At 44.9% G+C, this 14,779-nt stretch overlaps 1 protein-coding gene across 1 annotated transcript in view; it reads right to left on the reverse strand.

Moving 5' to 3' along the window:
- GK5 (glycerol kinase 5) overlaps nucleotides 1–14,779 on the reverse strand; it is a 73,934-nt gene that overhangs the window by 6,155 nt on the left and 53,000 nt on the right. Inside the window, exons 12-15 of the mRNA XM_084751757.1 lie at nucleotides 8,821–8,915; nucleotides 6,188–6,291; nucleotides 4,653–4,712; nucleotides 3,363–3,496 (exon numbers count right to left, since the gene is read on the reverse strand). Coding sequence (XP_084607883.1) covers nucleotides 3,363–3,496; nucleotides 4,653–4,712; nucleotides 6,188–6,291; nucleotides 8,821–8,915 — 393 coding nt within the window. The remainder of the gene's footprint in view (nucleotides 1–3,362; nucleotides 3,497–4,652; nucleotides 4,713–6,187; nucleotides 6,292–8,820; nucleotides 8,916–14,779) is intronic.

A 14,779-nucleotide genomic window follows, 5' to 3' on the forward strand; every position in this document is an offset into this window, starting at 1 on the left:
ACTGACACACACACACACCCTAAACCTCTTTCGACTTTATTACACAGTCTTACTAAATTATTCAGGCTGGCTTTGAACTTGTGGTTATCCTGGCTTGGCCTCCCCAATGCTGGGAATGCAGGTATGAGCCACCACATACAACTTGAAATATTTTTTTTGTTTGTTTGTTTGTTTGTTTGTTTGTTTTTTGAGACAGGGTTTCTCCATGTAATCTTGGCTGTCCTGGACTCGCTTTGTAGACCAGGCTGGTCTCAAATTTACAGGATCCTCTGCCTCTGCTTCCCAAGTGCTGGGATTAAAGGTGTGCACGACCACGCCCGGCTGAAATTTCTTTTTATACAATGAAAATTAATGAAGATAAATGGAGGTAACTGGCAACTAAAATAGAATAATATAGATAAAATCAAAGATGAGATTCATAATTTCTTTTAAAAAATAGTGTTTCATACAAGTTTTAAAAATTATTTTTAGAGGATTTATTTAATGTATATGAATGCTCTATATTCACGAACACCAGAAGAGGCAATCAGATTTCATTACAGATGGTTTTGAGCCACCATGTGGTTGCTGGGAACTGAACTCAGGACCTCTGGAAGAGCAGCCAATGCATTCAACTGCTGAGCCATCTCTTCGGCCCCACATACAAGTTATTTAAATTCCAATCCAAGATAAAATCATAGCATTATAGTTCTAGGATTTATTGTTTTACTATTTTTCTGTGTAGCGTTGGCTGTCCTGGACTTGCTTTGTAGACCAGGCTAGACTCACACTCAAAGAGATCCGCCTGTCTCTGCCTTCTGAGTGCTGGGATTACAGGCGTGTGCCACCACGTCCAGATAAAAAGATGATTTTTAATTCATAATAAAAAATGACAAAAGGGACTGGAGAGATGCCTCAGTGGTTAAGAGAGCTGCATGCTCTTCCAGAGGTCCTGAGTTCAATTCCCAGCAACCACATGGTGCCTCACAACCATCTGTAATGTGATCTAATGTCCTCCTCTGCAGATAAATCACTCATATGCAATTAAGAAAATGAATAAGTCTTTTTTTTTTTAAAGTGACACTGGATGTAGTAGTGCATGCCTTTAATCCCAGCACTCAGGAGGCAGAGGCAGGCAGATTGCTGTGAGTTCGAGGCCACCCTGGTCTACAAAGAGAGTACAAGGACAGCCAGGGCTATTACACAGAGAAACCCTGTCTCAAAAAACAAAAATAACAAACGTGACAAAAGAACACATTTGGAACTATATCATAGCCTCAAACGATTAAGGTGTCTTATCAGAAGCTCACTACTCAAATACCTATTTATTTATTTATTTATTGTTTTTTTTGAGACAGGGTCTCTCTGTGTAGCCTTGGCTGTCCTGGACCCGCTTTGTAGAGCAGGCTGGCCTCAAACTCACAGCTATCCACCTGCCTCTGCCTCCCTAGTGCTGAGATTATAGGTGTGAGCCATAACGCCCGGCTTCAAATACCTATTTGTTTGTTTGAGACAGAATTTCTCTGTGTAGCTCTGGATGTCCTAGAACTCACTCTGTAGGCCAGGCTGGTCTCGGACTCCGAGACTTGACTGCATCTATGCCCCGCCCTCTCCTCAGAACCAGGATCAACCTCAATTATTTTTTTTATTTTTATTTTTTATTCTGAGACAGGGTTTCTCTGTGTAGCTTTGACTGTCCTGGACTCACTTTGTAGTCCAGGCTGGCCTCGAACTCACAGCGATCTGCCTGCCTCTGTCTCCCAAGTGCTGGGATTAAAGGTGTGTGCCACAATGCCTGGCTCTCAATTATTTCTTACAAATTACATTTTCTCTTACCAACAGCAAAATATTTTAGATGACATATACTTGTGTATATTTGTGTGTTTTTTGTATGTATGTGTGTGCTTGTGTGTATATGTATCTGAATCTTTTTGTTATCTGTGTTTATGTTTGTATATCTCTGTATATGTGTATCTGTGTGTATGCATATGTATCTTTTTGTGTGTTTTGTGTGTATATCTGTCTTTGTATGTATACCTGTGTATCTGTGTCTGTGTGCTTTTGTGTGCATCTGTACATGTTTATGTGTTTGTGTGTCTTTGGTGCATCTGTGTGAATGTATGTTTATATGTGTATCTGTATGTGTTCTGTATGTGTCTTTGTGTGTGTACATATAAATACACTGTTCAATTTGCTCTGTAAGTCATAGCTTAGCTTTTTCTGGAACTCCTACCTCGTGGCTTCATACCATCGCTCTTTGCTGGGTTCATCACAGATCTAATCACAGTTTATCATCTGTCTGAGGACACCAGAGACCGTCTTAATTCTGAGGAGTGCTCATCTTGTAGCAGGCACTCACCAAATGGCTGATTTCTTCTTTTATTTTTTTTGCAACAGGGTTTCTTTTGTGTAGCCCTGGATGCCCTGGATCTTGCTCTATAGACCAGGCTGGCCTCAAGCTGAAGAGATGCACATGCCTCTGCCTCCTGAGCGCTGGAATTAAAGGTGTGCACCGCCACGTATCTGATCTCTTTTCAACTATGCCTCAACATTCTGGGCCTCAAGGTTCATCCTAGGTGCTATCCTGTAACTCTGGCCTGCGCCCAGCGAGAATCCTGTCAGGTTGGGTTAGCTAGAATTTCTCTTCATTATTAACATTTCTTTCTTTCTTTTGGGAGGGAAGGTCTTCAAGATAGAGTTTCTCTGTGCAGCCCTGGCTGTCCTGGACTTGCTTTTGTAGACCAAACTAGCCTCAAACTCACAGAGATCAGCCTGCCTCTACCTCCCTATTGGGATTAAAGGCATATGTGCCACCACGCCCGGCCTAACATTTCTTTTTATTTTACACCTCTTGAGCCTCACCCTGCTCTAAGGCTCTGAACTCTGTTTTCTTTGTGGTGTCCACTCCAAGGGAAACTACGGAGCTTGCCATTCTTCAGTGGACTCCTAGATTGATTGATTTATTACGTATACTGTTTTTGCCTGCATGTACTCCTGCACGCCAGAGGAGGGCACCAGATCTCATAGATGGTTGTGAGCCATCATGTGGCTGCTGGGAATTGAACTCCAGACCTTCGGAACAATAGCCAGTGCTCTTAACCTCTGAGCCATCTCTCCAGTCCTCTAGTTATTTTCTTTAATGTTGTATACTGAGAAAGTCCATCCAAAGACCAACCCTTCTTAAGAGACCAAAGTAGGCGACACTGAGATGCCCTCACGTTACAGTTCTTCTAGTAAAATTAGGACAGGACAGTCAGGCTTGTATACCCATGAATAAACACAGACTTCCCTGATGCTCTCTGTCATCTGTGACTGAGGATGGGCAGTGGCATCGCAGAAACCGCTCACAAGAAAGTGCTCAGTTTTATAAATTGTACACGTACCCACAGCAAGGCCAGCAAGTGTGGCTGCACCCAAGCAGGACATGTCGAAGTGGGCAGGTTTGTCTATCTTCTCGTTAATCAAGTCTGAAGTCATCTGCATGATAAAGGTGTTGTTACAGACGCCTCCATCCGCCCTGTGGGAAGCAGGATCCAAGGTGAGTTACTGTTAGACAACCATTAACTGTTTTTGTGTGGGTAACTAGACTTAAAATTCACCTTTTGAAGTGTGTGTGGGGGGGGAGGTGCGGGATGCTGTCAAGCCAGAGTCTGGCAGGTGCTAAGGATGTGGGCACCACAGAGCAGCGTCCTCATCCTGGCTCTGCTTTTATATTTTACTTTCAAAATCTTATCACTTAGCACTAAACTTACGGCAAGATCTTTACAACAGAAATAAAACCCCAAGGATCTCACGAAGCCCAGGCTAGCCTGGGTTTGGACTAACTAGTTAGAGAGGAACCACACAAACTTCCGATCCTCCTGCCCCTGCCTCCCGAGTGCTGGGACTAGGCACCAGGTAATCCTCAAACACTCATCTCCTTACTCTTACTTAAATGTGTTCCTTGAGAATTTCACACGTGCACATCACTCATATTAACCACTTTCACCCCTACTGTGCCCCATCGCCCACCATTTCTATACAACCCACCCTTCCCTAGACATTTCCCCCCCATGTCCCTGTCTATGTGTCTTGTTTTGTGGCCCACTGTGTTTAACCAGGGCCACCTGTGCCCATGGCTCTGGAGCTCTGGAGCCCAGTGGGCTCGGCAGTGGGTCCAAGTGAAAATCCTTCCCCCGGATGAAAACTGTTCTTTACTCAGGTCCAAGTGTGGGCATCTGCCATTTGTTTTGCCACTAGCTCAACATGATGACAAGTAAAGTGAAGGAAGCCAACAGAAGAGCTCGTATGGACGTTAAGGAAGGTAAAATAATTTGATTCTTCCACATCAAAAGGACACCTCCAACACAGCAACAAAATGTTAATGATTTGTATATAATCAACAGAAATTTCATATTGTGTTATATTCTCATAGACCTAAAACTAGCGCTTTTCTCTCCAAAGTGCTATGACCAACGATTTTACTGCCAAAGACCTAGGCATAAGCTTTGGAAGCCATGAAAAAGTGAAAATAAATAACAGCTGCTGCCTCCCCATTCTCCTCCTCCTCTCTTACGTCCTAGTTTTGTGGTGATAGGGCTCAGACCAGGAGACTGTCGCTGAGCCACCCATCAGGCTGAGTACCATGTAGCTCCTAAGTGGACCTGGCAGAAACGAAGCTTACAACAACATACCGGATATTTGTGACCGGAATCTGGATTTCCCTCTGCAGCATGTCATATAACTGTTTGTTCCTAGTCAAAGACAAGATAAATATTGAGGACAGACTCATCATAATTTCAGTCTGATGTTAAAAAAAAAACTGCCAGCAGGCGGATCGCTGTGAGAAACCCTGTCTCAAAAAAACACACACACAAAAAAAAACAAAAACAAAAACAAAAACAAAAACAAAAAAAACTATTAAAGAAATACTGGCCGACCAGATATCACCTAACGCATGCTCAACTACAAAAGCTCAGGGCCTTGTATTTTTCTTCTTCAGGCATGATAGTGTACTTTTTATTTTACAATTAGGTTGAATTTATTGCCAGTCTATAAAGGAACACTTCAAGTGGTTATCTGTTTACTCAGTAGCCTTTACTATGATATACTCAAACAACATGTTAAAGTATTAAACATATCATTTTGTATTCATAAACAATTGTTTTAGCAAAAGAAACACTGCTTATATATGACAATTCAGCTATTTTTGAAGAAGCACTTATTTTAAAAGATGGGTGTTTTGCCTGTAGTTGTGTATGTACACAACATGAGTGCAGTGCCTGTGAGAGCCAGAAGAGGGCATCAGAGGCCCTGGAACTGGAGATACAGATGGTTGGGAGCTGCCACGTAGGTACTGGGAACCAAATCCTCTGTAAGAGCAACCAGTGCTCTTAACCACTGAGCAATCTTTCCAGTCCCTCATTTTATATGTCTATATCTATATCTAGATAAATATAGACAGATAGACGCTCAGCACAGGCTGGCTGTCCTTGGGACAAACTGTACTCGCCAAGCAGATACGATTTATAGACTTTGGCCTTAATGGGGGTCCTTAAGGGAGAACTGGGTAGGTCAGCTTTTACATTTTCCCAGAAGTCCTTAAGGAGGCGAGGAGGGGGGAAGTCCTTCAACTCAGGGAAGCAGAGTCAGGAGGATCTCTGTGAGTTCAAGGCCAGCCTGGTCTACAAAACAAGTCCAGGATAGCCAGGGCTACACACAGAGAAACTCTGTCTTGGAAAACCAAAAGGGGGGAGGGGAGGGGGAAGGGGGGCGGGAGAGAGGAAGAGAGAGAAGTCCGACTCGGTTCTGAAGGCAGCCTGGGCTAGAAAATGAGTTCCGGGCCAGCCTGAGCAGTATGATACCCTGTCTAAAAACAAAAACAACCCTTCAAGAGGCAGGGAGAAGGCTCGGAGATTAAGAGTACTTAATGTTCTTGCAGAGAACCTGGATTCAGTTCCCAGCACCCACATGCAGCTCACAACTGTCTGTAACTCCTGACCTCTGAGGACTGCTACTTGAATAGAGTGCACACACACACACACACACACACACACACACACACACACACACACACACACGGGGTGGGGAGACAGTGACAGAGACAGAGACAGAAAGAGACACAGAAAGAGAATCCTTCCACCAAAAAGAAAATTTCAATTTTGGCAGCACATCTGTAAAGAAGATGACAGAGTATGAAGGTGGCAGAGGGTGGTCTGGCAGGCTTTACCTGAAGGCTATTGACTCTAGTATTGCTCGGACGAGATGGTATTTACTAGTGGAATGCTTCAAACCCATAAAAGAGGCACAGGCGCAGGGGTCATTCAATGGGGCCTAAAGTAAGAGATAAAAAGAATACTATCTTACATTCTAAATTACATCTGCAGGCTTGATATCTATCATAAAACACAGCCAAGCTAGAAGAATACTTATTTAAACAATTTATTTTATTTTTAAAAAAGATTTATTTATTTATTACATACACAGTGTTTTGCTTACAGAAGAGGGCACAAGATCTCATCATAGATGGTTGTGAGCCTCCATGTGGTTGCTGGGAATTGAACTCAGGACCTTTGGAAGAGCAGCCAGTGCTCTTAACCTCTAATCCATCTCTCCAGCCCTTATTTAAATAATTCAAAGTAAATTATAGTCCAAAGTACTCGTTAAGCAATATAACTATTTTATTTTATTTATTTATTTATTTATTTATTTATTTGAGACAGGGTTTCTCTGTGTAGCCTTGGCTGTCCTGGAGTCCCTTTGTAGACCAGGCTGGCCTCGAACTCACAGAGATCCACCTGCCTCTGCCTCCCGAGTGCTGGGATTAAAGGCGTGTGCCACCACGCCCGGCTATTTTTTTTTTTTTTTTTTTAAAGACAAGGTCTCATGTATCCTCCAATGTCCTCAAACTTGACATGATCCTCCTCCCTCCACCTCCCAGGTGCTGGGATTATAAAAGCACGTGACACCATGCCTGGCCTAGGATAACTTTTTTTTTTTTTTTAAAGACAGGGTCTTATCATGTAGCCCCAAATGGTCAGGAATTCATTATGTAGATCAAGCTGCCCTCAAACTCAGAGAAACTGAGCTGCCTTCCAAATGCTTAGATTAAAGGTGTGTCCCAGCATACTTAGCTGTTGTCTTTTGGTAGGGTTCTCAAATAGACCAATCTGGTCTTGAATTCACTATGTAGGCAAAGCTAGCCTTGAAATTCGCACCTCCCCACCCCCCACCTCCGCTTGCCCCTACCCCCATTTTACAAGTGCTGAGATTACAGGCTTTAGCCACCATGCTGAGGGTTGTTTTTTTGTTTTTGGTTTGGTTTGGTTTTTTCCAGACAGGGTTTCTCTGAGTAGCCTTGGCTGTCCTGGACTTGCTTTGTAGAACAGGCTGGACTCGAACTCACAGTGATCCGCCTGCATTTGACTCCCAGAGTGCTGGGATTGAATGTGTGCATCAGTCACCATGGCTGGCCATGTTGAAGTTTTTAAAGTTTTCTTTCATTTGTTTGTTTAATTTTTAGGTACAGCCTATGTCCTTGTGGTTGGGTGCCACAAATGTGTAGATACACATGAAAGCCAGAAGGTGGCACTGGATCCCCTGGAACATTACACACATTACACGCAATGGTTACAACACGGAAGCACTGCCCTTGTAGAAGAGCAGCAAGCTGAATCCTCACCCTCACCCTCACCTCTTAAAACTGTATACATTGTTTTATCTTAGAGCTGTGTGAGGTGATGGGAAGTTACAGAGAGTGCTCAAAACAAAGTCACTAAAGTCCCTGAGCACTTCGGATGGATCAGCAGTGATCTAACCAAATCCCATTTTTGCAGCGACCGCTGGATCAAGATTTGTACAGTTTGTCTGGAATACCATACTTACGTTAACTCAATCTCAGAAGACCCTCGTAAACTCCGGCTCCTTACCATACAGCAAACCGAGGGGGAATGTTACATTGTTGCACATCCGTTTCCTCTAAACTGAAACATTCCCTCAAGCAGGGAGGGCAAGGGGCTGAGGAAGGCCACCTGCCTAAGAGGAGAACTTTGCCAGTCTTTAAGGAGGGAACAAGTGCCTGGGGAGGAGACTCCCGGGGGTGTCTGAGATTTGCCTGACCTGTAGAGCTGCTGGCAAACTGTGCAGAGCTCCTGGGTGGCAGCCTCCGTGAGTCACCTGTGTTGAGGGGATTTTAGTTGACCCAGCTGCTTAACAGGGCCGGTTTTATTTGTTTGTTTTTGAGTCATCCCTGACCTTGTGAGTAAACAGCCATACTCTCAATTAGTAACCGCAATAAAACACACTGGTTCACCAAGTTGGAATGTGTTGTCATTATTTGATGCGCCATTTGTTCTCTTTCTGTTGTGAGTACATATGTGTGTGTGTGTGTGTGTGTGTAGTCTGCCATACAACATGAATATTAAGCGACAAGGCTATTTTAAAACCTCAATGTGAAAGCATGAAAAACAGCTGCACACATCTGTAATCCCAGCACTCAGAGGCAGGCGGATCGCTGTGAGTTCGAGGCCAGCTTGGTCTACAAAGCGAGTCCAGGACAGCCAGGGCTACACAGAGAAACCCTGTCTTAAAAAAAAAAAAAAGGAGATAATTCAACAGAGGTGAAAGTTGGCAGCTGTTGAATTCTGTTGGCGTCAGCAAACCATCAGGGTCTCCTGTAGAGAGCGCACTGATCCCTGCAGGATCTGTACTAACTCAACACAGCTCCCTCCTCCTACAATGTGCTTTTCATGTTAGTTCTGTTCAACACCTTGACTGCTCATCCAGGTAACAATGCATAGCCACGTAATTCCAGGTGGGGCTGGAGGAGAAGCTGCGAACGCTCTAAAGTTTTTAAAAGAATACCTGTAATCCATTGAAAGATGGGACAAAGCAAACCCCTTCAGAATCTTCCAGACTCAGGGCCATTTTCTCAGTCTCAGCAGCATCTCTGAAGAGATCTGCAAAAACAAACACAGGAGCAACAACAAAAACCTAAAACAAAAGGAAGGGGCTGGGGGGGAGGGACGACAAACAATCACGTTACACAACCAGTAGACAGAGGGGTCCCACGAATTAGGACTAGAACGGAAAAGGCTCAACACAAAAGGCATTCTGTCCTGACCCAGCACTGTGCAGGGGCTTACAGCAAAGGTCAGGACAAGGGAGACCCGCCCTGAAGGTCCTTTTAGACAAGTTCTGTACGTAGCAAGCCTTCCTTTTTTTTTTTCTTAAAGATTTATTTATTTATTACATATACAGTGTTCTGCCTGCATGTACACCTACACACCAGAAGAGGGCACCAGATCTCATGATAGATGGTTGTGAGCCACCATGTGGTTGCTGGGAATTGAACTCAGGACTTCTGGAAGAGCAGACGGTGCTCTTAACCGCTGAGCCATCTCTCCAGCCCCAAGCCTTCCTTTTTTCACTAAAGATATTTGGGTAAGCTGATGAGTCAATTCTAAGGTGTTGTTTGTTGTCGTTGTCATATATTATCCCCAACGGGACACAGTGATTTTATCTCAGCACTTGGAAAGCTGAGGCAGGAGAACCACCGTAGGTAGATAGGTTCAAGGCTGGCCTGGGCTACACAGTAAGATTCCCATTTCTAAAGCAACAAACGAACTATTAGTCCCTTGGGCTGGCAGGCCTGTTGTCTGTGGTTGCCCGTTAGCTATTTTGGTGGTTTCCATGGCAATCTGGGTCTCACTTCCCTGTTTACTTTGCTAAAGACTTTTCATTGGTTATTTAGGTATAAAGCCCTGAATTTCATCCTCTGAGGTGGCTTTCTTTCCCTCACCTCCCCCACCAAACAGGGTTTCTTTGTGGAACAGCCTTGGCTGTCCTGGACTTGTTTTGTAGACCAAGCTGGCCTCGAACTCACAGAGATCCGCCTGCCTCTGCCTCCTGAGTGCTGGGATTAAAGGTATGCGCCACCACACCCGGCTCCAGGTGGCCTTTAAACAAACAAACAAACAAACAAACAAACCAGGATCTCATGTAGCCCAGGCTGCCCCAAAACACTATGTAGCTAAGAACGGATCTGGCTGGGAAAGGAGGATGGAAGGAACTAGAAAGTGTAAAGGGAAAGGTGTTAGGTCTCATTCTGGACACATGGCTGACAGAGGACTCTGGGTGCCAGCCTCCCTCAGCCCCTACATGGCTCCTCAGCACTTCTCACCCCGCCCAGCCCTGGGCTTCACTGCCGTTGTGGCAGCTGCTTTTCTGGCAGAGGCTCTGCCCTCTGTAACCTCAGTCATTTCGGCTGCGGTTGCTTGGCCACTTGACTTAATATTGTCCTTTTTGGTCTACGGCTCTCCTTCCTACCCCCGCCCCCCCCCCCCCCGCCCTCTCTCTCTCTCTCCCCATCTCTCTCCTTTCATGGCCTGGGTCAGTCTGGACCCTTCTAGATACCTCAGGCTGTACTTTCCTTTTTATGTACAATAAACTACCACCTCCTCCTCCTCTTCCTCTTCCTCCTCCTTCTTTATCTAAGATTTTACTTATTTTATGTATGAGTGCTCTATCTGCATGTACACCTGCAGGCCAGAGGAAGCATCAGATCACATTATAGATGGTTGTGAGCCACCATGTGGTTGCTGGGAATTGAACTCAGGACTTCTGGAAGAGCAGACAGTGCTCTTAACTGCTGAGCCATCTCTCCAGGCTCCACAATAAACCTTCTTAACCCATACTTAGTAGTCATGTCCTCATTTTTTTTTCATACAAGGAGAAAGTGTAATCAGAATATATTATGTAGGAAAAAACTGTTTTCAACAAAAGAAAAAAAAACTGTGGATAAACAACATCAGGTCACGGGCGCACGGAAAGGCTTCCTTTCTTCTCTCATCCCTCTTGCCATGCAGATGAAAGTATGACGAAATGTGTTCAGCGAGGGAGACTGAAACACTGCCCTAGCCAGGACCCCAGGGCACAGCCTCTGCCAAACTATGAGGAAGACCCCTGAAAGAGAGGTATTCAAGACAATGACTTTGTAAAGATTTTGTTGTTGTTGTTGTTGATTTTGGAGACAAGGTTTCTCTGTATAGCCTTGGCTGACTTGGAACTCACTCTGTAGTCCAGGCTGGCCTCAAACTCAGAGATCCCCCTGCCTCTGCCCTCCCCCCCAAGTGATAGGATTAAAGGCCTGTGCCACCACCGCCCAGCTATATAAAGATCTTTTTTAAAGGCTCTCCTTACCCCCAAAGCTACCCAAGAGAAGACTATGTGACCACAGATAATGAACCAGAGTCATTAAGAAGGAGCCTCTAAGCACAGCGTGGTAACGCTCAGGGAGGCAGAGGCAGGTGGATCACTGTGAGTTTGAAGACAGCCTGGTCTACAAAGCGAGTCCAGAACAGCCAAGGCTCCACAGAGAAACCCTGTCTCGAAAAATTAGAAAAAAAAACAAAAAAACAAAAAAAACACCACCAATACTGACCACTAGGTGGCACAACAGAGAGACAGAGCCCAACAACAGAGCAAATGCTTGGAAAACATTAAAGACAGTTGGAAACACAGCCCAAAGAAGTAGGGAGTTTGCAATCTCTGCCCATCCAAATGTACTGCCTACAAGAACAACTTAGGGGTGCAGGGGCCGCTCAACGGTCCAGAGTGCTTGCTGCTCTTGCGGAGGACCTGGGCTTAGCTGCCAGTTAATACAGTGGTTCACAACCATACACACTTCTGGTTCTTAGGACCAACACTCTCCTGTGACCTCCACAGGCACCAGACAAAACACTGGCAAGCAGAAAGTAAGTAGATAAAATATTGATTTAAAAAGGAAAAACTTAAAATATCAAAATTCTCCAGGCACCGGGTGTGGTGGCACACGCCTTTAAACCCAGCTCTCGGGAGGCAGAGACAGGCATATTGCTGTGAGTTCAAGGCCAGCCTGGTCTACAAAGTGAGTCCAGAATAGCCAAGGCTACACAGAGAAACTCTGTCTTAAAAAAAAACAAAAAACAAACAAAACAACAACAACAAAAACAAAATTTTCCAGGCAACTGGCATACTCAGCACTAGGGAGGCAGATCAGGCAGATCTCTGTGAGTTCGAAGCCAACCTGGTCTACAAAGCAAGTCCAGGAGAGCCAGGGTTACACAGAGAAACCCTGTCTCCAAAAAACAAAACAAAAAAAACACCCCAAAAAGCTCCATAGCACTTAAACAAGAGTCTCATAAACAGCCTAACGTCAGAATTCAATTGACCGTCTTAATCCCTTGCAAGGAATCAAGGAATCAAGGCAATAAACCACAATGCCACAGACACTGAAATTATCAGAGAAAAACTTCAAGACAGCTATGATGGCCAAGGTCTGAGAAGCAGACTTGAAACAAGACACTGGCGTAGCAAAGCAAAGGAAGGGAGCTGGAGAGACGGAGATGCCATAGGAGCACTGGCTGCTTTTCTGGTAGACGCATGTTGAGCCCCTGCACCCACATGGCGGCTCATAACTGTTTGTGAGCCCAGCCCCAGGGGATCTGAGGTCTTTTTCTGGCTTCTGAGGGCCCAAGCACATACATGGTACAAATATACACATAAAAAATTTAAAAAATATTTTAAAAATATTCTTTCTCAATTAATAAAAAGAAGAAGATATGAAGAATGGCCAAATGAAAATTTTTGAAATGAAAAATGTATTAAAAATATGAACTCACTGCATAGGCTCAAAATATGGAGATGACAGAGGGACACTGGCAAACTGGAGGCAGGGTAGCAGAAATTATCATGGTAAAAGAAAAATGCTGAAGAAGCCAACAGAAGAAACAGCCTTTAGGACTACGGGAAGGAAAAAAAAACCCAAACCCAAAAACCACAAGGATAGCCGGGCGGTGGTGACGCATACCTGTAATCCCAGCACTTGGGAGGCAGAGGCAAGTGGATCTCTGTGAGCTCAAGGCCAGCCTGGTCTCCAGAGCAAGTTCCAGGACAGCCAAGGCTACATAGAGAAACCCTGTCTTGAAAAAAATAATAAATAAAAGAAGAAAGAAAAATAAATTACTATAAACTTCAACAGTGAAAGAAAAAAACCCCTATACATTCAGGGGTTCCTGAAATCATGCACAAAGCCCTAGGTTGGACCCTCAGCACCCCCAAATCAAAAGCTATTGCTCAGTAGGGTACGAGCACAGAAAGATCCCAGGTCTACAGTGCAAAAGCTGGAAGGAAGATGTCTCAAGGCTTTCACCATAAAGAAGGGCTATGTGTTTGAGGAAATAGATGCATTTCTCCAGTCCAGCACGTGAACAGAACCTTCATATGGCACCCCTTTAAGATGAACGGTTTCTTTATATTTAACGATGGGGCCTCACATAGCCTAAGCTGTCACTCACTCCAGTCAAGGGTGGCCTTGAACTCCTGGTCCTACTACCCTCACCTCCTTTCCAAGTGTCAGGGGTATTGGTATATACTACCATGCCCTGTGAATGCACATGATTTTTATGACTTTTATGAGGTGTTATGGGTCTAACCCAGGGCCTTACTAGAGGAAAATACCCTATTGTCCAACTACACCCCAAGCTTCTATAATTGATATTTTTGTTTGGTTGGTTTGTTTCTCGAGACAGAGGTTTCTCTGTGTAGCCTTGGCTGTCCTGGACTCACTTTGTAGACCAGGCTGGCCTCGAACTCACAGCGATCTGCCTGTCTCTGCCTCTGCCGGGATTAAAGGCGTGCGCTACCACCAACCGGCTTATAATTGATATGTAGGTATCAGATAACGCTACTCTGGGCACGGTGGTGCGAGCATGTGATCGCAGCACCAGAGAGGCTGAGACGGGGAGAATTTGGAAGGCTGAGCTACAGAGAACGGACTCATGAAGAAGGAAGGAAGGAAGGAAGGAAGGAAGGGAGGGAGGGAGGGAGGGAGGGAGGGAGGGAGGGAGGGAGGGCGGGCGGGCGGGCGGGCTGGGTGTGGGGGCGCTCCAAGAAAATAGAAAAGAGTCTCAACACATTCCAAACAGAAACACATGCTTAGACACACATAACAGAGCTAAAAGCCAACAACTAAAGGCAAAGGAAAAACAAAATTGAGGGTCTGGGTCTGGGTCTGAGTTGGTAGTGCCCTTGCCTAGCACTTATGACGCCCTGGACTCCGTCCCCAGCACCACATAAGCCAGGCAGTGGTGCAGATTTGTAATCCCAGCATTTGGGAGAGAGAGGAGGATCTCAAATTCACCGTCCTCCTCCGCTACCTAGGCAGGTCCAGGACAGCCTGGTATACCTGAGATCCAAACAAACCGCAGCCAAACTACATCGTGAGGAAAAAGAATCTCAATGATGGTGAACTGGACATTTCTCACCAGAAACTCTGAAGCCAAAGGCTAACAGAATAACGGCGCTTTTTGTCTTTTATTTGTATTTATTTATTTTTGCAGTACTGGGAATTAAGCCCAGGGTCTGGGGTGTGACAGGAAAGTGCTCTGCCACTGAGCTAACTCCAGTCCAGAACATCTTTTAAATAATGAAAGAGACTATTGTTTCAGAATTTTACATCCAGAGAAACTAAAATTTCAGAAGAAAAAAAAAAACCACCAAAAATGCCAAAAACCAAAAACCCCGTAATCTCCACTGAAGGAGAATTAAGAACATTTGTTACCAACTGACACGCACGTTTTTAGGGTAAGGAGGGCCAGCAGGATGGCTCAACGAGAAAGGGGGAGTAAGGGTGCCTGTGTGCCAGCCTGAGGAAAGTTGTGAGGCCATTAACAATATAGAACACAGGGAGACCGAGCGAAGAGACATGTATCATCTCCTCTTGGCGCACCTACTTACACGGCTCTGTTTTGGGGAACCACGAGAGTGCTCCACATTGAAACAG

The sequence above is a fragment of the Acomys minous genome (assembly GCF_964271855.1).
Source record: "Acomys minous genome assembly, chromosome: 13".
Lineage (NCBI taxonomy): Eukaryota > Metazoa > Chordata > Mammalia > Rodentia > Muridae > Acomys > Acomys minous.